The sequence below is a fragment of the Trypanosoma brucei genome, chromosome 9 (assembly GCF_000002445.2).
Source record: "Trypanosoma brucei brucei TREU927 chromosome 9, whole genome shotgun sequence".
NCBI lineage: Eukaryota > Euglenozoa > Kinetoplastea > Trypanosomatida > Trypanosomatidae > Trypanosoma > Trypanosoma brucei.
This window is the reverse complement of record NC_007282.1, coordinates 1017868-1041464: the sequence shown is the minus strand read 5'-3', so window position 1 is coordinate 1041464 and position 23597 is coordinate 1017868. Positions and strand designations below refer to the sequence as shown.

Genomic DNA, 23597 nt, shown 5'->3' with positions numbered 1-23597 from the left:
CTCACCTATTTACAAATGCAAACGCAGTAGTTCCAGATGTGTCTATGCGTACAGTTGGTCGTGGCGTCTCCTTTTCCCGTGGACACTGGGTACCAGCGGCGCGACACAAGCAATATGCTCTGCACTAACGCTTAACGTACAATAAACACCCACACCCACACCCATCCGCAATTTTTTTTACCTTCACTCACTCGTAAACTCAACTGGACTCAAACTCCTGCTCAAAGGCGGCGGCGAATGACGTCCTGTAGTAGGATGCGAAACACGACTGCTGCTCACGCAGTACCACACCACCCACACCGGTTGCCAACATCACAACATTCCAAAGCATTGGCATGGGAAGAACTGCAGCGGATAAGCCAAGCGCCTCACGCAGCCGTTCAAAACCATCTCGTGATATGGTTGGTTTTATGTCCACTTCCACCCGCCCGTATCCCCCACAGAACGAATTACACAGCATTGGTAACGTTTCTTCCTCATTTTCATCCTCTTCGTTAGACGAATAATCAGTCGCTGAAGTTGGCACATATCGACTACAGTTACGCTCGAAGACCTGTTGGATCCGCGTGCGTGGGAGATCGGCCTCAGCAAAAACCATCTTAGCGAAGAAACGAGGATAGCCACCAAGAAACAATGAATAGAAAAAGCGGAACTCTACCGCACGTCCTGTTGGACTCAGTACCCTGCTACACACTGCACACTTTCGCTCGTTCTCCAAGACATGCACGTGCACGTCCGAGAAGCTGACGTGCTGAAGAAGGAAAAGATACACTTGGGTGCTCACACTGCTGTACCGTAGCCCGTTCGCACCGGCTTCCGGTTTTTCCGAAGGTTGTGAGTCAAATAGAGAGAAAAATATACCATCGTTGCTGCCGCCAGATGCCGTTTCGGCAGCTTCTACGGCGATCGCATTTTCAGCAACGGTTGCAGCGTCATTTCCGATCGTGAAGACAGATTCCGAACCCGTCTCCAAATACAGCGTCGCCAAGCGAGCTGTCCCCGCCGGCGCTAACGCTTTTCGAGAAGTGCAGCACTCCAATGCGTATGCAACAGCGTTGATGAACTCAACAATTGTCGCTTCCTGTTCCTCAGCTGTGCCCTCGCGCCGGTCGAGGCTAGATTGTTTGGAAGAGAAAAAGAGAAGTCGTACAGCATGCAGCCCGTCGATCATTGGCCTAATAAATAGCATGTTACTGTTGTTACCGTGGAGGAAACACAGTGCCTTACGTAACAGCATCGTATTGCATACACCAACACCTAAACTATTGTGCTCGCCGTCGTTAGGATGGTCGACCTCATTCCCTTCGCGATCCTCCACCCTTGAAATTCGGAGGGCAGCCATGCGCTCAGTAGATGCGATGACCGGACTACCAGACAGTGATGGCAGTGACCTGATTGGTAAGATAAGGTGCACCACGCAGTCGCACTTTCCCCCTTCTTTCTCACTGTTGGGGTCGTCTCGCCATTCCACTAGTGCTATTTTTCCACTTCCTCTGCTAGTGACACGCGTGTTCGGTAGCGCCCGCTTCGGCACCGACGCGAGAAGTATTATCGGCCCGCTATAACTTTTCCCGCTCGCGCACAACATTTCTAAACGGTCCTTTCGATGAGATAATGGGCCACTCTGCGAGTATCGACTAGTGCACTCATTTATGTATGCGTTCCACACGCTCATCCAATGTATATCACTCCTTGTAATGTATGCAAACCGAGGCGCAACAAAGGTCATAACCCGCACTGTTATCGTCGCTGGGAGGAAGGAAAGCACTTCCTTAATCACACCAGCAGGAAGGCACAGCAACCCATGCCCTTTCCGTTTAGTAGTGCCCTCCTCGTTTCCGATACGATCAACTGCCATGTAGAAAAAAAAAGGTAAAAGACTCACGATGGCTCAGTGCCGCAGTGCACACCACGTGCAAACAACCACAACCTTTAACTATTTTTTTTTTCGCCCCCTTCTCTTTTGGTAAATCAAATGCTTTGCGTTTCCGTACGTTTATATATGGTGTGAGCGTGTGCTTGTAGTACGCTATACGGAGGTCTCGTACGGTGTCGTATCCAGAGCAGAGTATTCGGTGAGTTATGGCACACTCCTTACTTGAGGGGCTGGTGGGATAAAAGCAAGAAGAGAAAAAAAAAAGGGAACACAACGAATTTTGGGAAAGGGGGGAAAAGAGGTACCAATAGGAGGAAAAAAAGCACGACGCAGTGACCATCAATGACCACCGCACCCAGAAGACTTTGCTACCGCGCGGGGACAGCTACGCCGTGCATGTAAGGAGAAAAATAAAAAAAAACAATGACCAACAACTGCACACTGCAGAGATTATCCCACCAAAGTCAGTGTCATTGGATGAAATTGACAATAATTCTGTAATCGCGATAAGCTGAAACGGATAAGGGAATCTTGGCCCTGCTAAGAGCTGAGGCTCCTCCTCCTCCTCCTCAGGTGTGCAGAGACGGGGACCCGCCAGTAAAATGAAAATATTTACCCCTTGGAAGTCAACTCCTTCACGAGATCTTCCCAAGCGCAAAGGCTTCCCTTTCCACGGTAGCCAAACTTCGACATGCCTCCCTTACCCTCGAGAGCTGCACACACAACCGGCGCCAAAACCTCTACACTTTCAGTTGGGCCAACAATCATAAATTGCCCCGTTTTGGCTGCGGTTAGAGGAGCCATTGCCCAAGCAAAGACACCGACACAGTTGGGACACGCTTGTCGCAGTTCATCCCGAAGTCCGCTGAAGAAATCTGCGTCAACATCATCGCGACGGTAAACGACAACAGGAGGCCTGTGACTGGCACTGTCACCCTTCCCGTTTTCTGACAACTGTTTTGCCTCTGCGATAAGTTTCTCGCTCCGCAGTTTCATAAGCTCTTGAGTCATGTGCTTCAATCGTTTCTCCAGCTCCACGAAGTCTTTTCCCTTTCGAATGGCTGCCGAAACGAAATCTTCAGGCCGTATGCCACCCATTTCTTTCATTAGCTCCCTCTCGCGACCATACATGTCGCCGAAGAAACGCCTCACGCGTTCACCTGCAATGAAGAACAGTTTCAGTGTATCTCCTTTGGTTTCTTGGTGTAGGAGCTTCAATACTTGCAACTGCGCCAAGTTGGTGACGTGAGTGCCACAACAAGTGCAACAGTCAATACCCTCCATATCAATTATACGAATGGGCCCCGCAACATCTGGAGGAATGGGTCGCGAGCCGCGCAGCCTTCCTCCGTCGTCATTTTTCTCCGGCTCCCTCTGCAAGTCGTTTTCATACTCCTCTTTGCTGCTGTATACTCTGCACCGTACAGGAACCGCCCGCGCAATGACACGATTGCAGTGCTCTTCGATTCGCTGCAACATCTCAGGCTCAATCCTTTTTCCTGTTGGAAGAACGATATGACAGTATGGCTGCGTTAGCGCCCACGACACTGTTGGCAAACCACAGAAACTGGGGTCTTCAACGACAGCAGTCAACAAATGCTGCGCGGAGTGGTGCTGCATGTGGTCGAGACGGCGGTCCCAGTCAACCCGGAGTTGGACGTCCTCACCGACTTTGAGCATGCACGGCAAATTCATCACACACGAATCACCTCGCCGCTGAACCACACGGACCGGCAGTTCCTCGTTTGTTTCTCGCCGGATAAGAACACCATGGTCGCACGGTTGCCCACCACCGTCGGGAAACAGAACAGAGTCGGTGAGTATCACGTCGTAGCTTTGCGGCAGCTCCACTTGTGTACCGCTACTTTTGCTCTTTTTACCGGAGGCACCACTATTGTTTCTGTTCACAGCGGCAGCCTCGCAGGATACGACACGAGCGGTTATCTCACGCAGGAATGAATCCTGCTGACAAGCAAGCTCACCAACGCGTGCAAAAGCAGTGGAAATTACAGTCTTCATATATTACTAGCTGTAACGTAGTCCCTCTACGTGGACTTTTCCCAGTCAGTAATGGGCGTATTTTTGCTCCGAGGAGGCAAAAGTACAAGAGGAAAACGGAGCATTTGTTAATGCAAGGGGGGGGGAAGGGGAGGGAAAACGGGGAAGTGGCATGGGAGTATGCGATTGGGGTAACACACTCATCGTTTAATGAAGTGGATGGAAAGTTCCCGGGGCGTGACGACACTGAGCCCTAGTATGTGTGTTGTGTATGTATTTGTAATGGTTTCCATTTCCTAAACACTGGTTCTAGTTTCATTCCTTGAAGTTCACCCAAGGAATTGGAAAGCAGCCCAACATACCCGAACAATTTCTTTGAGGGTACCTCACGTCACTCATCCGACGCCGATATCAAAGCGCACCCCACTGAACAAGGGGGTACCGCGTTTGGCCATCGGTTAGACATCTAGTATTATCCTTTTTTTTTCCCATTAAGCCCCCAGTAAATAAACGAATAGTAACCATTTTTTCAACACGTGCGCGCGCCTCCGGAACAACATATAACCGATAAAAGAATACTAATATAGCAGCCTCCCCACCCCGCAACTAGAAGAAGTTTTCTGCCGCGAAAGTTCAACATCCGCAGGCGGTAAGTAAAAACAAATAACAGTCACATTAGTTGTGATGAACGGAAAATAAGGTAAGAGAAGGGAGACAAGGGAGAATAGTGAACATAACGATAATGGAAGATTTGGGTAGAGGGAAGGAGCGTTGCAAGTGACACTCTTGTCACCATTCCGCACGTTATCCCTTTCAAATTTGATGTCTTATTTAATCCTGTAGCTTCTTTCGCTTCTCCATTGAGTCCTCCACATGCGCCATCATCTTTGAGAGTCGCCTATTTCGCTGTTCCTCAAAGTACTCATTACGCTGTGCATTAAACTTCTTGTCACCACGCTCGTGATTCTTCACGAACACTTCGTTAATGCATGCGCAGAACTGCTCTTTCATTGGGGCACACAGGTTGAACAGTTGCAATATCTTATTTTTGTCGCGGCACACAAAGTAATCTTGTATCGGTTTGCGGCACATTGGGTAGTCACTCAGCCGAGGATGGCAGGCAATACCGCGGATGAAAAAGTTGTCATTTTGTTCATCGCCGCGCCGCACGTATGGATAATATTCTGCTCGGAGTCTCCAGTACTCAAAATCACGGAGCAAAAACACATTTTCCCGCCATGTGCGCCGTTGCTGTATGTAGGAATTTACTTCTTCCTCGTGAGTGACGTTAGCCGTCTGATAGTCCTTTTGATGTTGCTGCTGCTGGTAGTCGCGGGGGAGCAATCCATGACGCACGCGACTTTCCGTTCGATCACCGATGTTGCGGAGCTCCTCCATGGCATCCTTCGACAGGAATTCCTGCATTTTCTTTTGAACTGCCTCATCGCTTCCGGCGTCCATTCGCCACTAACAACTATAACTTTGGCCACCAACCTTTTGAATCACTCTATCCGCGCTTTCTCCCCCTTAACTACGTGCACGTTTATTTGCGCTAAATAAACCACAAAGAAACGGACGGACAGACGGAAAAAAAAAAAAACCGTCTAAAGGGAGATAACTGAGAGGCGGGGGTATTGTGCACAGAATACCATAATCCACCCCACCCCCAAAAAGAGGTTAGGGGTAGAGACCCTCCGCTACTGTTGAGCTCGCATTTGCTGATGGTTTTAAGTTTTGTTTCCCCCATTTCCTTACTAATTTACTCGATTACTGTCACAACTGGAAATTGCATGGCCTGCACATCACCTTCACGCACAAACACCGGGTCGCGGCAAAGTGTCCACGAGTGTTGGAAGGGAAAGTACATTGTTTTCACGTGTCCAGCTCGTGGGCGGCACCGTCGCGCCCACATAAAACAATGTGTGCACTGCTAACTCCACCGTCCTGTCGCTACAACGCTGCAGAACACCTGCAACAGATCTGCATGTGCCTTCACCGCCACTGTCAGGTACGCGAATCTCAAACAGGGACGTTAAGGAACGAGCGAGCAGTTGCAAAGCTGTTATCTTTTGCTTGTTTTCTTTATTAACCTGTGGGGAAGACGGCGCGCCGCCTGGTAATTTGTTTGGCATTGGTGAAGACAGTAGCGGATGACCGCTGCTTACCACCCTCCACAACGGATACAGGAAAGAGAAGACGATGCGGTCGAGGCAGGCGGCTTCCATCTGGAGACCGCGCAGGGCGAAAAAAAAACGAGGAACCACCAAAACGACGTCACGAAGGTATCGGATGTTCTGAGGATTTTGCACGGCGACTTGCGAGGTTACAAATGAAGAAAACACATCCGCCGACATCAGCAGCACGTCTACTAACGCCAACCGATCTGTTTCGCTACTGTCACTCAGATTAGTCGCTTGCATAACTATTTGAAGAAGGGGTGATGCAATCGGAAGCAAACGTGGAAGTAAAGCCTGATGAAGGCGTACCACCGCTGTTCGCAGAGTACGCACGGGCCCAACAAGTTGGGTAGCACGCCTGGATTTACCGCTTTCACCAGCGGAAGACGTCCCATCTGAGGAGTCCGAATCCTTTGCACAGTGAAAACTAATCGAGAGGAAGTTATGCAACACTTCCCAGGTGTCATCATTTGCGGCGGCGAGTGGAAGACAAGCGTTGGCTATGGCGTTGGCTAATTCAACGCGCCATTTACTGCCATTACCAACCCCACAACCGCTTTCTGCAGTGGGGTCTCTGGGAGCAATCAGTTCATGCATAGTGAAGGGTACTTTGACAGTGAAGAGGTGGTGCATGAGCCGCGAGTTCTTTCGGCCAAGCAGGCGATGGTCCCACAGGTACATCGCACAGCAGGCAAACGCACGTGCCAGCGCTGTAGCGTGTCTCACCCATTCCACATCACGGAATAATGCAGCGCGCAACTCCATGAGTTCCTTCCATGCCACACACCACCGAGGACTGCACTCATCAAAAAATTGAGCAACCAAAGCAGAGAGTGATACGTTACTTTCGCCTTGTTTGTCAACCACTTCATCCACAGCATGTCGCGCTCGCGGGCACCCCTGATTCCACGCATCACTCTCACTTCGATGCAGAGGTATCATTGTTTCGAGTAGGTCAGCAACCACATGAAACATTTTTGTCGATGGACTGTTGCCGCTTCCGTTACTCGTGCTGGGCAGAACGATGCTGGAGATACGACCTGCCATTTTCACCCATGTGGTTGATTCACTCAACACTGCCCTAACGCTGAGTGGTTGCACCTGTAAGATGAGTTGTAACAGTTCCACTCCAGACCGCCGCACCGACACCATTGCATGGGTTAATGTTACATCCACAACACGCAAAGCGGCGCGTGCCTGGTCCACGTTAAACGCCGTAGCGGAACCGCCACCGGCCTCCATGGCACCACTCCCCTGCTCATCGATTTGTGCTGCCGGCTTGCGTCGATACAAAATGACCTTCAACGTGCCCAAAGCTGCGCGTCGGACGTCATCATCAGTGTCCGTCATGGCATCGAGTGCTCCCGTGTAGGCGTACAAAATCTCCAATGGGCTCAGTTGCGTTTCATTCCCCATTGCTGATGAGTCATCCGCCCTTCCGACCGCTGAGAAGTGCCCAGCGACGGCCCTCGTGAGTGATGCGAAGGATGTGGACCGAACCACCTTTTTGTAATGCCTCGTGCCCGCAAGATGTTCCTTAAAGTCTCGGTGTAATTGGTCCGCCGACACCACACGTTTTTCTTTCTCACCTTTATGAGTTTGGCAGTTCTCCCCCGTTCTTACGGCCTCGCTCTCGAGAATCCCTCGAGTGATTGCTGTTGGTGTCGTTACGCGAAGTGTGCGGGCGTGTACCTCCGCCCGTGTGGCTGTTGCCGGGGCGAGTTTTTTCCGCCCGACTTTTTGTTTCCGTGTCTTGAACGCATCGTCACCCTTCCGAGCCTTTTCCTTCACACGAACCATAAGGCGCTGCTAACTTTTCCCTTTTTTTTTTTTCGTTTTTAGCGGGTGTTACTCAACTCCCTCTCCCGCACGCGTCTTGGCGTCTCTCTCTCTCTCTCGCATGACATGCCCACCCGTGTTAGAATGGGAGGCAACCCGAAAGCAACAACAAAAACAACAAAAGGCAATTAATAATAGTGTGATGATAAGAATAACAGTGGTAATAACAAGTAACGAATTCAACTTGGGAGGGAAAATCACCAAAAAATAAAGGCAGGAACATCAAAATGTTTCACACGAACGGGAAGAGTGTAGCTGATGTTTGAGACTCACTTTGGGGTACCGAAAGTTGGGCGACCGCAACCAATATAAAAAAGGGAAAACAAAAAGGGAAGGAAAATTATCAATAACCAATGATGCGAATCTTTGTTTTTTAATTATGACCGAAGTGGGAGAACGTGCATAAAACGGCATACAGAAAAAGAAATCAAAGGAAGCGCATACGTACCCTTGCAAGAGAAAACATAGCTGGGCCTTGAAAAGAGCCCTCCGGCTCCTTAACTTCCCTTTTTGTTTTATTCTCTTGGATTTGATATCGAGACGCATAGGGTTCAACCGAACCCCCCCAAAAGAATTAAAAACAAACAACAACAATACCAAAAACGGTGAAAAAGAAAAAAAAAAGCGATAACGACACAATAGTAAAAATAATAACGACGAGGGAAGGGGGGGGGAGGAAATGGCACTCTTGTAAATACTTCATTTCCCCTTTTCCTGAGTCATATCTACGCTAATAACACGCTATTTTCTCTTTCCTCCCTATTTCATTTCATTTCATTAACATTACATTACAGACAAAACAAATGCACAAACGCGTGTTGTCATGTGTGTTACTTCTTAGTTGTATTTGATGCAACCCCGTGACCTTCCTTGAGGGTTAAAACCGGAAGTGGAAAATTTCGTTCCGGCAGGCGACAGACGAGACGCTGGGGGAAATGCAACCCGTCATTTTGCCCTTCAGCTCCAGGCACTGGTTTATTGTAATTGTCGTTTTTAATACTGCTATTGGAATTATTATTATCGCTATTATTGCCATTGTTGCTGAAGTCATTGCCGGACGAATCATTAGTCGGTTGGGGGGCACTACTTTCACCACCCATTTTCTCTTGGATACACGACGCCACTCTGCAATTTAATATTATAACACAAAATAATGCCGAACCAAAGGAGATAAATGTTATCCTATAAAACCGCAAGGATTCTGGCATATATATATATATGTACGTATAAATGGATTTTTATGCGGATGAAGATGCAAACTCGCTCCGTTCCCCCCGATGCTTTTGTACTGTTTTTTTTTATTTTTACAAAATTTATTCGTTTGTACTTCTAACTGCCTATTCAGAACCCAAAAGAACAGCTAGACTGATATATGTATATATGTCAACTACTACAATGTTTTTTTTCTTTATGAAAATAGAGAAGAAAGTGATACTAGTTGCTTCAGGTACGTTTAAAAACTTGCCTTTTAGCACCTCAGTTTCCGTCTCCACTTGACATCAGCGCATATTTGTTTGTTTTAAAAAAAAAATAAAAGAAAAGTAAAAAAGAGAGAAATAAGAAGGAAAAAAAAATAGTTGTAAATAGGCAGCGTATATGATATCATCACACAAGTGGGAAAGAGGAACAACAACAAGAAAAAGAAAGGGTAAAAGAGATTGAAAGGGCAGTGGAATTGTACGAAAAGAGGATATAAAAAAAAAAGAGAAAAGGAAAGAAAGATAGATATAATTTCTTCTTTTTTGTTTTTTTTTATAAAATAAAAACGAAAGTTAAGGAAGGTCAATAAAAAAAAAAAAAGAAAAGCGTTAACAAAACAGAAAGAGACTGAGCAATAAAAGCTGAGAATGATTACACACTTCTCATCTCTTTTTGGTCTCAACTCCACACAACATAAACAAACACCAAATAAACAAAGAAAGAAGAATAGCAAAGAAACACGTGAGGTCCAGCAAATATTCCGTTTCATTTGTTGTTTCACTACGAGCAAAAAGAGAGAGAGAAACAAAAACAAAAACAAAAACAAAACAAACAGAAAAGACACGCGCAGCTTTGTAGGCCTTGTTGGAAGGCATCAGAAGACGCGAATAATCGCGGTGTAGAGGGGAGTTTAAAAACATCAAAAAAGAAAAAAGAAAAAAAAAAAGAAAACACATATTTAATAAGATTAACTACAAAAAAAAAAGATTTGTTTCAATAGGAATAATGCGCGTGGCACCTCAGGGTCCATGTAACACTGAATGGAATGATGCAACATGCCAATAGCAGTTTTCGACTCCCAAGTAACCGTCACGCAGCCTTCTCACTTTTTTTGTTTTTGTGCTGTTTTACCTTTTTTAAAAAAAATTGTTGTTTTTGTTGTTTCCGACGCATATTCTTTTATCTTCTCTTCTCTTCTCGTTTCTTTTCTTCTCTTTTTTTAAATATTTTTCCTCCTTTTGGTTCTTCTTCACTCCCTTTATCGTGTCGAGCATCTTTCTTTTTTTTTTTTTCTCTTTTTTTGTTCAGTTTTGAAATATGTTGACTCATTAAAGTCCATTTTCCTCATCTCTTACACACGTTCAGATCAAATAGCAAGTGAGTTGACAATACGATTTTTCTCTTCGTCCTCCTTTTTTTTGTTTTCTCTGGTATTTTTTCTTCTTTCAAAAGAGGAAAAAAACCAAATAAATACATATAATTTTTTTTTTCAAGCACAGTAATAATAATAATAGTGATAATGATAATAAAGGATACAAGTTCCCGGACCTTACACAAAATGACGCCTTCTGAGTTTTCTTTTCTTTTCTTTTCATTATTATTACTATTATTATTTCCCAATCTCTGCTCTCAGTTCATCTTCATACCTTCAACTTTCTTTCCTCGACATATGAGTGACAATCGATCCACACAAATAATGCCGTGACCGCCGTAACGACAGGAAATATAAATAAATATATTTATAGGAAAAAAACAACAACAACTTAAAATAATTTTTTAAAGAAAAAACAAGGGAAAGATAAATGAAGGGAATAAAGACGGTATTTCAGCATTTGTGGCGTTGGTATTGTTTATTTTTGTTATTTCCGTCCTTGCGTTTTATGACCTCCAAGACGATAACTCGCATGCATCCACGACAGCGAAGTTAAATACAAACACACAACAACAAAAAAAATTGAAAAAAAACCACGAACATGTGCCTCTTCTTCTTTGTAGACAAGAGAGAAAATCACTGCATGATAATAATGATAATAATAATGTTTGTATGGCGTAAGCAGTGCACAAATTTGTGCATAATTGACAAACAAAAAGGGGTAACCCGGTACGAACAGACACACCGTGCCCCTGCAATTTGTTTTTTTTTAAAAAGAAAATGTTGTCCTAGCAAGTTCGCATTGATGGCAAATGGAATCCCTGAATTGCTTTGTGAAGTGAAAGGAAGGGATTATATATATATATATTTGTTTGCGTATGTGTGGAATGAGGAGCAATAATAAACCCATATGAAAAGAGATGAAAAGGAAGAGAAGAAAATCTTTTTTTTCAAAAAAAAAAAAGAGTGCGCAGGACGATGGCTAGTGACGAATCCACCCATAAGGCAGTGATGGGTACTAAAAACTCTTTCATTTCATTTTCTTTCCTATTTGTTTTGTTTCTTTCCTCTTTTCCTTTTCTTTTTTTCTTTCTTCCACGCGCGGTCCCACCATGAGGCTGGCCACAAGAGAGAGAGAGAGAGAGAGACACATACATTCATACATACACACACACACGGAACCGACCAACACCAATCAGGATTCCTAATAAACTCTCATACCCACACGTTATCTTTTTTCCCCCTCTTTTCCTAACGGAAATTAAAGTTTTAAAGAGAGAGAGAGAAGAAGAAAAAAAAAAGTAAACATTATATTTCCACCCCTTTTCGTCCCCGTCTGCTCTCCCCCCTCCCCCCTCCCCCTTTCGCTCACACACGCAAACGTACGCACACCAAAATATATAAAAAATACATACAAATAAACATTAATACACACCAGTACATGTATATAAATATATATTTATATATTTCTTTTTTTTTTGTATCTATGCACGTATGTAAATGCTTGGTCTATGAGCGGCGGTAAACCACCTGCTTTTTCCTTCATTTTTTTTTATTCTAATCATTTCGGTTTCCAATTCATTCATTCATTCATTCCCTCCACTTCCCATCTCTTTCCATTCCATTCCTCTACTTTTTATGAACGTAAGCAAATAATAATAATAAAAAGAAACACATGCGCACAACCCTCTTCCTTATGGATTTTGCCACGCCCTTCATTGGAATCCGCAAATGGAGGTTATGATAAAACATATGTTATTCATTATTTATTTATTTTCTCAAAAAGAAAACAAAACCGTTTCTTTCCTTTTGTTTGTTCTCTCTTGATAAATCCCCCTCCCCTCCCCTCTTCATTTTTTCTTTTTTCTCTCCCTCCTCCCCTTCCCCTCACACACTTCAAAGCATTAGCAAGTATATCAAAAAGCACAAACAACGGAGGGACGTAATAATAATAATAATAAAGTGATGATAAACGAAAAAAGAAAAAAAAATGAAACACTGATACTAAAAATAAAAATAAAAAAAGAGGTGGATGTGATTGAGAATGGGGAGACACAGCAGAAAATTGAACATGTTGAATCAGGTTTAAACACCGAACAGAACAAAACAGAAGGAAAGAGAGGTGGAATAAAGAGGGTATGACCTGCGGGTTCCTTTCCTTCTCTTAATTGTTAGTTGGTATTTCTTTATTTCTTTTACCTTTCTCTTTTTTTTTGTTAAGAAAAAATGTACCCCAACTAACCCCCCCTTTTTTTTTGGGGGGGGGGTGACGTATGATGCTGTTCTGTGCCAGTATTGCAGTCATGTAAAACATTACTTGAAGAGACTGGCGAAGGGGTCCTTCTCTGGTTGCTGTGGCTGTTGCTGCTGTGGCCTTTGGAATAGGTCGTTTCCGCCCATGAAACCGGGGGCACCACCAGGAACTTGTTGTTGCATTTGTGGAGTTTGCATTGGTTGGAAACCCGGAGCTGTTGCTCCATTTCCCCATCCACCAGGAACTTGTTGTTGCATTTGTGGAGTTTGCATTGGTTGGAAACTCGGAGCTGTTGCTCCATTTCCCCATCCACCAGGAACTTGTTGTTGCATTTGTGGAGTTTGCATTGGTTGGAAACCCGAAGCTGTTGCTCCATTTCCCCATCCACCAGGAACTTGTTGTTGCATTTGTGGAGTTTGCATTGGTTGGAAACCCGGAGCTGTTACTCCATTTCCCCATCCCATGGGGGCCTGTTGTTGACCCATCATGCCGCCGGTTGGATTCATTGGCACCGATGTTGGTGCTCCGGTGCTCCAACTACTGTCAGCTGCCATTGGAAAGGCCGGTTGAGGTTGCATTTGTGGTTGCTGAGGTGGCGCAGCGAAGAGATCATCCTTCCAACTGTCGTTAGCTCCAACTTGGGACCCCTGGGGTGGGATTTGGTTGCTCGCAGTAGCTGTAGAGGCGCCTCCAAAGAGGTCATCCGTTGTTGGTTTTTGAGACTGTGATGGTTGTGTCTCCATGCCACCAAATAAGTCGTCAATAGCAGATGCCTTGTTTTCCTTGACAGCTTCCTTCTTTTCAGTTGGACCAAACAATGAATCAACATCTGCCGGTCCAGAGGTCGCCCCATCCTTGTCTTCCTTATCCCGCTTTTTGTGTGCGCTTTCTGCCACTTGCCATGCCTCCTCCTGTTCACGAATGAGCTTTTCACGGTAGGCTAGCACCTCGGGATCTGTGGAAGCGGTATCTGAACTCAGCGCAGTTACTGCCTTGAGAACCATTTGATCATTATCTCCAGACTCCTGTGCCGCTGTGCGGCTCTTGACGGAGGTGGCAGCCGCTTCGTCCCTGTTGTCACGCGCTGCAGCAGCCGGATCGTCGGACTGGCCAGTATTTCGCAACCTCTCCGGGAGAACTTTGGCTGGAACTGGGCGGCCAATTACCTTCACGTCCTGCGGTTCCCATCCCTCGGGCCGCTCAGTCTGCGAGAAGCAGAAGGGTCCAATGTGTCTGCATAGGTCATTGTCGAAACGCATGAAGTTGATGAGAGCAAACGCATCCCACCTCTTCTCCGGATCTGGTTCAAGAAGATGCTCAAGCACGATGCGTAGTGAGCCCGTGTACCACACTTCAGCTTCCACGGGGTAGCGTAACTTGGGTTTTCTTGCCAGCCCCCAGCATGCATCCGTGAAGGGCAGGCGCTGGTACATTGTGTAGTACAGCAGCACACCAAGAGCCCACATATCTACCTGTTCATCAATACGCTTGTGACTACTTGGGTCTAACATTTCAGGCGCCCGGTACCCTGCCGTGGTGTAGCGGGCAAAGTCTTCCATGGCCGCCACTACCTCCTCGTGGTTCTCGCAGTGGTACGCCTCCGTCATGGCACTTCTAAAGTTGTAGAGGCGGTATGCGCTCGCTCCTGCCGACTCCGAGTGAATTAACACATTGCTTGGATTAATGTTACGGTGTGCAACCGGGGGCTGCCTAGAGTGCAAGTAACCCAACACACTAGCCAGCGCTAGCAACACTTGTACCACTTCACTTTCTAACATCCGAGTCTCCTGCTGCAGGCGCTGTTCCAAACTTCCGGGGCAGTACTCCATCGCCACGGTTGTTCCCAAACGCCCATCATTCCGTGTTACTTCACTGTGGAACACGTGCAGGATTCCCTTATCGCGAACGCGATTCAAAATCTCAGGCTCCCGATGAGCCAACAACACCTCGTCTATCTTGAAAAAGGTACGCTTCACAACGACATACCTGGCAAACATTGGTAAAGCTTCAATGTTTTCAACAACCACAATGTAGGAGTACACATCCTTAGCTTTCTTGCTGCTTTTCTTCGAGCTTTTCGCCTCCGGGTTAAGCACCTTCTCACTTAACCTCTGCACAATACGAAAGGGACGCCCCATGATCAAAATTGTTTCGGTACCATCCTTGTTATACTTCTCAATTTTACCCTTTGATGAGAAGTTCTTGTCCTTGGACTTACTAGATTTACTATCACTGCCCATTTATTCCTTCACTTTTCTTCTCTGTTTCTTCCTTTCTTCGTGTGAGGAATACTTCAGTGACCTCGCCAAACTATGGTACTGACCTAAGTAGTTAAATAATTCGTTTGCCACGTGTATGGGTCGCGTGGTGTAATCGCTGGTTTGCAAAGGCGAACAAAGTATATATTAAAATAATATATACACTTTTGTGAACACCTTTCCTTCTTTAAAATTTTTTCCTCTCCTTTCTCTCCCTCTTTGATATTTGGAATGTTGTCGCCCCCGTCCTTTGGTACCTGTTGTTTTGTGTTTTTTATTTTCCTTTGCGTATGTCTGTGTATGCGTTTGCCCTGATTACCCAATCGCCTCCGTTGGACCTTTTCCCCTTCAGATCACACGATTCCTGTCCCTCCTTTTCACTTCTTTTTTTATTTTCCAAATCAAGAGGAAATAAGTTCTATTTCCTGCTGAATATCCCCTTTATTACCAAAAGAGTTGCACCTTTACTTTTCGTTGGTTTAAACCACTTGCTTCTCCCTTTTTCTTTATCTTAATTTCTTTGATTCCTAAGGAAAGTTTTTTTTAAAAAAATAATGAAAAATTGGAGAGTACATCATCGAATACAATGAGATCAGAAAGCAAAAATGAAACATAAATAAAGTAAATAAGAAGAAAATCGACATTAAAGACACTTATGTTTACGAGAAGTAACAACTCACAACAAGACATTAAGGAGAAAAGAAGCATTCAGTTCCCCCCCCCTTAAAAATAAAAAGAAAAATACGCTACCCCGCCACAAGACCGACATAAAACACTAGCAGGTAATACGGTACGGACACCGGCACATACATATCTTCCTCTTCACATACCCCCGCACCGTCCTTTCCTCCCCCCCAAACCCCCAACCCGAAGAAAAAAGACAAAAAAATATTTACAACAATTGTGGCTAACATAAGACATCGAATAAGCATAGAGGTAAATACACAAACGAACAAAAACAAAATAATAAACAAAGCAAATCTAAAAAGTTCCGTTTCCACCTGGCATTATTGTTTTTTTTTCCGCCTGTTTCGCCCTCCCCTTTTCGCAGCATGTGCCTGTGTGTTTGAGGAGGCTAGATAATGGAAACGGGAGGTTGAGGTGCCAACCGTGGCGACACTGCGTCTCTGGTCCTTAAACCTGTAGGCGATCATAAGATAACCAAAAAAAAACAAAAGAAAGCAACAATATTCGCCCGTGATATCCCCTTTATTTATTTATTCATTGATTAATGCCTACTTTTGTTTTTTGTTTTTTCATGCATAGCGGGGGGAGGAAGTAACAACAAATACCAATCCCGGTGCACACCCGGTATATGAAGACTTTTTGTATCGGCACATAAGCCTTGTCTAAAAGGCACATCTCCAACTTAGCCGCTCGGGAGAAGAAGCAAAAAAAAAAAAAGCAGAAAACAGACAGTTAACTTAATACAACACAAGGGAATAATGCTGTCAGCACCCAAGAGAGCAAAAAAAAACTTAATTTGATTTATATGGGGTCAGTGAACCAGAAACATTACTCCCGGATAATGGTGGCGGTGCGGAAATCAAACACTGGTGGCCCGGTGTTCAGACGATGTACCTGCACCCACAACTGGCGGAGCAGCCATCGCTTAGCGGCACCTTCAAAAGGCACTGACGCCTCACGCAACGCAACAGGGGAAGTGACGAATTCTCCTCCCAACCTCCCCTTCTCACGGCGTTCCTGTTCTTTCTCATTTACTACGCTCGAACCGACTTCCAACACTTTTTGAAAAAGCTTATCATCACGCTCAAACCAGAGACGTTTACCACTTGACTTCATCCATCTCTCCCCCTCGTGGCATGGTTCTATATCGACCTCTGTTGTTTTCTCTGTCCCATTGCCCCTTCCCGATGAATCTTCTAGTGCATCCTTTAACTTTTGAGCTACTTCATTAGTCACACGACGAAGAAAGTTAAACTCATCACTGTGCAACAGTTCTTTTAAAACTCCCACCCCCGTACCATCACCTAGTTTGCCACTGCAGGGCTCGGCATAAGAGGAACCACCAGCAGCCGCTTTGGTTTTGCTGTCCAACTGTGTTTGTATGTGTTTTGTAAGTTCTGACAACCCCCCTTGGGTAACCAGCAACCAAAGAAGCGCCACGATATTACTTTCCCCACCTTTGCATTCCACATCCTCATGTTCCTGATTTTTAAGTAGTGCTGCACCGCTGCCACCGTTAATGTGTGCAATCGCTGCCTCAAGCATAAAAGAAACCGCCTTGATCATATTAAAACAGGCTAGCTGCGCGTCAGCCCCCGTCATCAGTACACGAGGGGAACAGATGTGGTTGAAACTTCCGGCAACCTCGAACACGATGTGTTCACTAAGAACGTCAAGCGGGAACCGCCCTGTTGCCTTAGGAAGGTATACTTGCAGCGTGTGCAGCACCTCGACAGCCGTTCTGTGCAAATTACTGAACCAAGAAGGGGAACCGGGTGCCACTACGTAACACAGCGTGAGTACAAGAACATCACAGTATGTACGGATGCAAAGCACCTCGTCTGACTGCCACTCGATTTGTCGTCTCTTGTCTGGGCTCATATTGGACGTGATAACAAGTTTATTCGGTAAAGTTGGCATTGCGACTCGGAGCTCACGCAAAAATTGTGTGGCGTTCACCTTTCCCTCACGTGTGAGGTCTGCGTCTCCATCCGTGGGGAGGTGCTCCAATAGAAGTCGTAGAAACGGTTGGTGCCGGAGTAGTCGAAGAAAGCAAAGTAATGCGATTTGACCTTCGCCAAGATAACTCGGGTATTGGGTGCCGACGACATGAATAGTCTGTACGAGAACCAACAATAATCGTGGTTTGCGTCCAACAGCGTTAATGGCTGCTTCGCTGTGCTGCAACAGCCACAACATTAGATGCAGACCCAACGATGAGCACGGTGCCTCTGGTTTCGGAATGCTTGAACTGCCTGCTATCAAAGGTGCCTCCAGTAGAGCCAGCACGCCATCGGCAAAGCTCCTTGCATAATCTGGTAGACCGTCACAATCATGCGGCTCTTTCGTGGCACTGCTACATCCCATTCCAGACGATCCCACCTCATATGGATCAGCAACAACAGGTGAAGCAGGAATTCCCTCCAGTCCCGTGCCCTGTAAGATCTTCCACGGAACGAAATTCGAACCAATCACTTGATGCATGATTCCATACAGAACGCTCGGCACGCGCACGGGCTTTTCTCCCCGATGGACGTACCGCTGGGAAGCAACGTATGGACCGGTGTAAAAACCAGCGGCGAGTATTGCAAGTGAATGACTGAGCACGTCAACGTTGTCTGCTGTGAGAGTTGGTCTCGCCGCCCACATTCCACGGAGAGAAGGAACCGTGACAGGCCATTTCGGGCAGCACCGCACAACATGCAGGAGGAGTACGAAAAACTTCACCAACAAGGGTCGCTCGTTTACGTCGAAGAGCCCACTAAGCATCACATCACTCACTTCCTCATACATCACCCCTGACGACTCATGGGAGCAGCTGCCTTCATTCCCTTGGGGCTCCCTGCTTTGCGCGTCGCTCAGGCATGACGGCGTGTAAAATATGGGTACGGAGATGGTCAGTAGAATTGCGCGAAGCACTAAGCTACGTGCTTCCTTGACATAAGTACCCTCAAAGGAAAACATCCAGCACTCATCGTCTTCGTTAATATCCTCGGTACTACCGAAGTTTTGAGGCACCAACGCTCTCGTCAGAGATAGCAATTTCAGGTCATAAGCTAAGCTCCCCCGCAGTTCCTCCATCATTGACGGCGCCATTTTCATCGGTTCCATTTGTGAGAATTTGGGCACGAAGAAAAGTTTCACCAGTAGCTCGACAAGACGGAAACCGAGCGGCGTGGTGGGTGGGTTAGGTTTCTCTTCATCTAATAAATCAGCGTAGAAACATCGGTGTGCTCCTGGCTCGTTGTTCATGAAGCACTTACCACCTTGGACAAAGAAGTGGTGGGCAAAACCCGCGGCAAGTGGACTCTCCGTTCGGTCGTCCATTCCCATAAGTTCACGCGTGCGCTGCGAGGTAATGATGACGTTGAGCTCGTCCTTGGATGCCTCTTCCTCGTCACTTTGCACCACTGCCCTCAAGAGGTCGATATCTTCAAAACAATACGGCAGCGACCCCGCAATGAGCCGAAGGGCGTTGATTGCAGCGGTGAAGTCTACTGGCGGCCTGCGTTTCGCGCTCCGTCGCGGGGATTCCTCCGTTATTCCAGATGTTGCACCGCTGCCACTAAAGGTACTCTTACGCACCGGGTGCTGAAGAGGATTGTCGTTACCCCACTTTTCATTTGGGTCTCTGCTGATTGCAACAAAGTCCTCCAACTGCCTCATAGCCAATAATAAAATGGTGGCGAGTCGATTCGGGTGGTAGAGCCGTAGCTGCCTGACATCTTCCGCAGTCCAATAACAAGCAAACTCGTCAGCGGTTAAACGCGTGCAGAATATCGTTCGGCAAAGTTGCGATACTTCATCGTCATCCCCAGAAAAAGGACTTTCCCTGTAATGCAGGGAAACCACGGTACGGCGGAATGAATTAGGAATGTCCTGTGCGTTCCCCATTGACTGGGTGGTCGTGTGGCCTCACCACAAGTTCGAGTGTGTCACTGCTTTTGAGACCCAGACCCTTCTCTTTTTTCTCTTTTATTCCCAGTCTCCCGTTCCCCGTGACACTAAAGTCCCTTACTGTCGAAATTCTCTTGGAGCGATGAAACAGAAGGGAAGAGAGAAGTAGCCGGCCGACAGGAACCATCATCCACCCCACAGTAATATGCAGCGAAGCGCACGCCTTCTCCCGAGTAAGCTGACTTGAGCACCCTCAATAGCTGATCTCACAACCGATAAGGAAGAAAAGGACATACACTTCACGGCTGATCTGGCAAACACCAACCCACATTAGACAATGAAACCAAGGTTACTACAGCAAGTCAGGATTAATTATCTCCAGAGATATCTTTCCCCTGTGTCACACCTTCAGAACTCACGGTGTGGAACAAGTTCCGAGCGTCGAAGGCTCTAGTGAAGGGATGAGAACCTTTCCGACTTCGTTTCACGAACGCAACGTACAGGAGGATTTCCCCAACAACTGTGGGGGGGGGGAGGGAGGGGGAAACGGAGCAAACGAGTCAAGAACTGATTGCAGTCACATTTTCAGATACACGCGGTAAGAATGGAGCTCATGGCAAATACGTATATACTGGCTGTTTCTTTCGCTGCGTTGTGAACCCCACGAAGGAAATCAGATCGAGGAAGGAAGTAAATCATTGACTGCCAATGAGTGAGAGGAAGGACAAGGGGGGGGGGTAGGGGAGGAAGTGTTGTATCGAAGAGAGTAAACCTCACGGGGATACCATGCAGGGACGACACCCATACGGGATCAGACTGTGGAAATCAGCCTGGTCGGATGCGGCAAGTCTATTGCGATATTTCCACATCTAGCGGTTGATGGATATATTTTTTCTTCCCTATATCCTACGGGTATACAAGCAACTGGAGGGGCAAATTGAGACCATTGATGGTGACAACCCGTCATGCAGAACGAGTAGGGGAACGTGCGGCACTGCCCGCCACACACATTAACCTCAGGTTACAAACCGTAAGATCAATAAATACTTGACAACTCCATCCTCCAGCCACTTTCTCCATAAGTATCGGGAAATCGGCGCCTCGCCCCTTTGAGTTTGTATGGTCCCACCGCACTCATTATAGAGGTGAGGAATTGACTTCCCGGCGCTCTAATTACACACTCCTCCCAGTGCAGAGATTAGTTTTGCAATAAATGCGTTCGCCTCCGCCCTCATTGCTGCGATGGCGGCTGTTGCTGTTGTTGAGGGTGATGAGAATAATACTGAGGATAACAATGTCGCTCAAAGCAACTCGCATCTCTTTCCTGTAGGGGAACGGAACTACCACCAGGGCAATTGGGGTATGGGGCACCATCGTACTGCCGCCGGAGCGCCTCTGCAGCATCCAACTCAGCCACATCCTCTGGGGTTCCAATATCCAGTCGGGTACCGTGCCGATTCAGCATCTTTCCAAAAACAAAAAGCAGCTGAGTTATTCAACAGTTCACACCTAGTACATACACCATGTGAGTAGCGGGGAGAAATGCAGTGAAAACAGGAAAGGAAAAATGAAGAATATAGCTGGCATACCTTCGCGCACACGATTCTCCGGGCATGTGGCACAGTTATTAAATTCGGTAAGTAAAGTGCCCCGCACACGCCAACAAATTTGGGGCTGGAACAGGACGAAATGGTTTAGTCTCTCACTCCGATAGTTGTCCTTATCACATGCGATCGCTCCAATTCCCGAGAGTCCGTCCCACATCACGTGGCACACGGAGGAACAAAACCAGCGCAAGATATCCAGGTAACTTCCTTCTCCTTCGTAATCTTACACTCTCAGAGTGTAGGAAAATAGTTTCCCTTCCCTATATATTAAAACCTCCAACGTTTACATATATGTGAATTACACTTGCACGAATATGCGTCACTCCAAATACACCTGACCTAAAACTCCGGAGTCGCGCTTCCCGCACCGTCGGTGCAGGCGCTGGTACCACTAGCGACGCCAGTGTTGGAATGACTGTCATTACTCCTATTACCAGTGAACAAGCTGCGGTTTGCTGGCTCACCTTTCCCACTTACACCGTGCAGAGCGCTCATCACCGAATGGTGTACGATACGAGACGGGATCGCTGCTGTTGATACAGGAAGTAAACGTTCCTGTTGTTTGTGATGCTTCTGCGCTTGGTAATAGAGCCGTTGAAAGTCCTCTTTTACAGATACCTCCGTGTGCAGAGGTTGAAGAGCCAGGTAACGTGACTGCAACGATTCGCCCGGGTGGCGGTAGGTTTCCTCTACAAAGCGAGAACTATTGCTGTGGTGAAACACGTAGCCTTCCTCCCTGGCGAGCAGCCTTGGTGGCCCACCGCTTCTCATCAACGGTGTTTGCCAGGCCACCCGCACGTTAGAGTTCGTGCCCAGCACCAGTGGTTTAGATTTGCGCATGTAGGTCAAAGGCACCTCTTCCATCTCACGGTTACGTTTGCTGAGGAGCTCAATCCATGCGGCGGCGCGCGCAAGATACTGTGGACGGTCCTTCGCCATCAAATCCTTCCCTTTCCTAAAACGGGCCCACCGCATAATACTCATAACATCGACATCACCGTAGTGTTGCTGTAACCAAACCATGGTATCCTCCGCTGTTGGTCCAATAGCCGTGAGGGGACCAAGAATAGACCAAGGGGCGGATCCCTCTCTCACATTTTCCGCGCCCACGGCTTCAACAGCGCTATTTTGAAGCGTCTGTGCGTGGCGGCGTTGCAGCTCACGGGCCACCTCAGGTGCGACGGCCGTCGCATCCCTGACAAGCGATGTAGCATTCATTACGTCGTCATTCAACGTTATTGGCTTCCCCGCTGCAATTGCCTCGCGCATGTGGAGACCGACTCGGACGTGCACATCGCAGCGCAACAGTTCTTCTTCAACAAGATAGCTGTAAATAGCGGCCGCCTCCTCAGCGCATTCGTGGTCGAGCAGGTATTCAAGCGCGATCATTGCAATGCGGTAACGCCATATGAGATCCACTTCTGCGCGCACAACAACGTTTTCGTAGAATCGACCACGCATTACATTGTACACCCACATTATACGCGCGCGATGCCGTGCCGCAATGGCGCATCGCATGAGGTTGTGGAGTACCTCCCCATCTCGCGACACATAGAATAGTTTCGAGTTACCATCCTCAAATATGGACACCGCATCTGCAAGTTTGGCACCCGGTACACAGCAGGCCGTTAGCGCACGGTAAACCTCCACGGGTGGAACTGTCGTTACACGACGGTACTCTTCACACGCTGCCTTTAAATGCCCACGGTGTGCAAGCCGAATAATCTTGCGCATCAACGGCGCCTCATGCACAAAATCGGTTGGAAGCGTCCCGTCTCGATTAAGTTTCACCGACCGACGGAAGTAATTGTCCACCTGAAAGAAGGGGCCGCGGCGCAGCCACCGATAAATACGCCCCCTACAGTCAAGTGTCGCTGCATTAAGGCCAACACGGTTGGGGTCCTCCACGGTAATGTTGTCATGATCAACAACAGCCGGTTTACCAAGTCGACCAATGTGTGGGTCGTATGAATGCAACAGGTCGTGCGTCACGCGATGACCGTTCCGTGCATTCATCAATGAAACTGGTGTAACTAATGCCTTCGGGCCGATTGTAATGTCCGGCATATATTTTTCCAATTCCCGCCTCGGTATGATTGAGACAGTGTTTTCTTCGAGCACATGCGTGCGCTCTGTGCAGTATCCGCTGTTGTAATTGCCAGGCCCGTCACGGTATCGGCCCCGACTCCAGAGTCGCGCCATATCCGCGGCTGTGAGATTCTCACGCCCAAAGCGACTTGGCTGCCATGGTACACGTGCACGTGGAATATAACGAAGGATGGAGGTGGCCGCCTCGTGACCAATGCCACGGCCTTTGCTGAACACACCGCTCACTGACATGTCAGGGGTAGAAAAAAAAAAACAGTTACTGCAGCACGATTGACCGCGGCAGCTACGACAAAGGTTCTCAATGAGTCGTGTAGTGCGTTCCA

General features: G+C 47.1%; 11 protein-coding genes across 11 annotated transcripts, besides 19 other annotated features; all 11 read right to left on the bottom strand.

The window, feature by feature from the left end:
• Positions 1–199: 199 nt before the first annotated feature.
• Tb09.160.4860 (hypothetical protein, conserved) lies at positions 200–1858 on the bottom strand (the record flags this gene model as incomplete). The annotated part of the gene is made up of 1 exon (XM_821936.1): positions 200–1858. The coding sequence occupies one exon, from the start codon at positions 1856–1858 to the stop codon at positions 200–202; it is 1659 nt and encodes a 552-aa protein (XP_827029.1).
• Positions 1859–2488: 630 nt separating this feature from the next.
• On the bottom strand, positions 2489–3895 carry Tb09.160.4850 (hypothetical protein, conserved; the record flags this gene model as incomplete). Its single annotated transcript, XM_821935.1, has 1 exon — positions 2489–3895. One exon carries the CDS (start codon positions 3893–3895, stop codon positions 2489–2491), a length of 1407 nt encoding a protein of 468 aa, XP_827028.1.
• An 810-nt stretch (positions 3896–4705) lies between these two features.
• Tb09.160.4840 (hypothetical protein, conserved) lies at positions 4706–5335 on the bottom strand (the record flags this gene model as incomplete). The annotated part of the gene is made up of 1 exon (XM_821934.1): positions 4706–5335. One exon carries the CDS (start codon positions 5333–5335, stop codon positions 4706–4708), a length of 630 nt encoding a protein of 209 aa, XP_827027.1.
• Positions 5336–5682: 347 nt separating this feature from the next.
• On the bottom strand, positions 5683–7851 carry Tb09.160.4830 (hypothetical protein, conserved; the record flags this gene model as incomplete). The annotated part of the gene is made up of 1 exon (XM_821933.1): positions 5683–7851. The coding sequence occupies one exon, from the start codon at positions 7849–7851 to the stop codon at positions 5683–5685; it is 2169 nt and encodes a 722-aa protein (XP_827026.1).
• A 261-nt stretch (positions 7852–8112) lies between these two features.
• Positions 8113–8436, bottom strand: Tb09.160.4820 (hypothetical protein, unlikely; the record flags this gene model as incomplete). The annotated part of the gene is made up of 1 exon (XM_821932.1): positions 8113–8436. The coding sequence occupies one exon, from the start codon at positions 8434–8436 to the stop codon at positions 8113–8115; it is 324 nt and encodes a 107-aa protein (XP_827025.1).
• A 21-nt stretch (positions 8437–8457) lies between these two features.
• Positions 8458–8547: a sequence feature (T-rich).
• Positions 8548–8720: 173 nt separating this feature from the next.
• Positions 8721–9098, bottom strand: Tb09.160.4810 (hypothetical protein, unlikely; the record flags this gene model as incomplete). The annotated part of the gene is made up of 1 exon (XM_821931.1): positions 8721–9098. One exon carries the CDS (start codon positions 9096–9098, stop codon positions 8721–8723), a length of 378 nt encoding a protein of 125 aa, XP_827024.1.
• Positions 8866–8930: a microsatellite.
• A 311-nt stretch (positions 9099–9409) lies between the features above and the next one.
• Positions 9410–9859, bottom strand: Tb09.160.4800 (hypothetical protein, conserved; the record flags this gene model as incomplete). The annotated part of the gene is made up of 1 exon (XM_821930.1): positions 9410–9859. One exon carries the CDS (start codon positions 9857–9859, stop codon positions 9410–9412), a length of 450 nt encoding a protein of 149 aa, XP_827023.1.
• Positions 9412–9464: a sequence feature (T-rich).
• Positions 9507–9610: a sequence feature (T-rich).
• Positions 9636–9656: a sequence feature (AT_rich).
• Positions 9860–9877: 18 nt separating the features above from the next.
• Positions 9878–9918: a microsatellite.
• A 93-nt stretch (positions 9919–10011) lies between these two features.
• Positions 10012–10041: a microsatellite.
• Positions 10042–10264: 223 nt separating this feature from the next.
• Positions 10265–10311: a microsatellite.
• Positions 10312–10365: 54 nt separating this feature from the next.
• Positions 10366–10392: a microsatellite.
• Positions 10393–10589: 197 nt separating this feature from the next.
• Positions 10590–10619: a microsatellite.
• Positions 10620–10663: 44 nt separating this feature from the next.
• Positions 10664–10683: a microsatellite.
• Positions 10684–10811: 128 nt separating this feature from the next.
• Positions 10812–10834: a sequence feature (AT_rich).
• A 667-nt stretch (positions 10835–11501) lies between these two features.
• Positions 11502–11557: a sequence feature (GA-rich).
• A 32-nt stretch (positions 11558–11589) lies between these two features.
• Positions 11590–11610: a microsatellite.
• Positions 11611–11858: 248 nt separating this feature from the next.
• Positions 11859–11929: a microsatellite.
• A 109-nt stretch (positions 11930–12038) lies between these two features.
• Positions 12039–12058: a microsatellite.
• A 237-nt stretch (positions 12059–12295) lies between these two features.
• Positions 12296–12351: a sequence feature (G-rich).
• Positions 12352–12406: 55 nt separating this feature from the next.
• Positions 12407–12485: a sequence feature (T-rich).
• Positions 12486–12775: 290 nt separating this feature from the next.
• Tb09.160.4770 (protein kinase, putative) lies at positions 12776–14854 on the bottom strand (the record flags this gene model as incomplete). The annotated part of the gene is made up of 1 exon (XM_821929.1): positions 12776–14854. One exon carries the CDS (start codon positions 14852–14854, stop codon positions 12776–12778), a length of 2079 nt encoding a protein of 692 aa, XP_827022.1.
• Positions 14855–15115: 261 nt separating this feature from the next.
• Positions 15116–15136: a sequence feature (AT_rich).
• Positions 15137–16489: 1353 nt separating this feature from the next.
• Tb09.160.4760 (hypothetical protein) lies at positions 16490–19555 on the bottom strand (the record flags this gene model as incomplete). The annotated part of the gene is made up of 1 exon (XM_821928.1): positions 16490–19555. The coding sequence occupies one exon, from the start codon at positions 19553–19555 to the stop codon at positions 16490–16492; it is 3066 nt and encodes a 1021-aa protein (XP_827021.1).
• A 1176-nt stretch (positions 19556–20731) lies between these two features.
• Positions 20732–20977, bottom strand: Tb09.v1.0240 (hypothetical protein, unlikely; the record flags this gene model as incomplete). Its single annotated transcript, XM_821927.1, has 1 exon — positions 20732–20977. One exon carries the CDS (start codon positions 20975–20977, stop codon positions 20732–20734), a length of 246 nt encoding a protein of 81 aa, XP_827020.1.
• A 527-nt stretch (positions 20978–21504) lies between these two features.
• On the bottom strand, positions 21505–23505 carry Tb09.160.4750 (hypothetical protein, conserved; the record flags this gene model as incomplete). Its single annotated transcript, XM_821926.1, has 1 exon — positions 21505–23505. One exon carries the CDS (start codon positions 23503–23505, stop codon positions 21505–21507), a length of 2001 nt encoding a protein of 666 aa, XP_827019.1.
• Between the last annotated feature and the right edge of the window lie 92 nt (positions 23506–23597).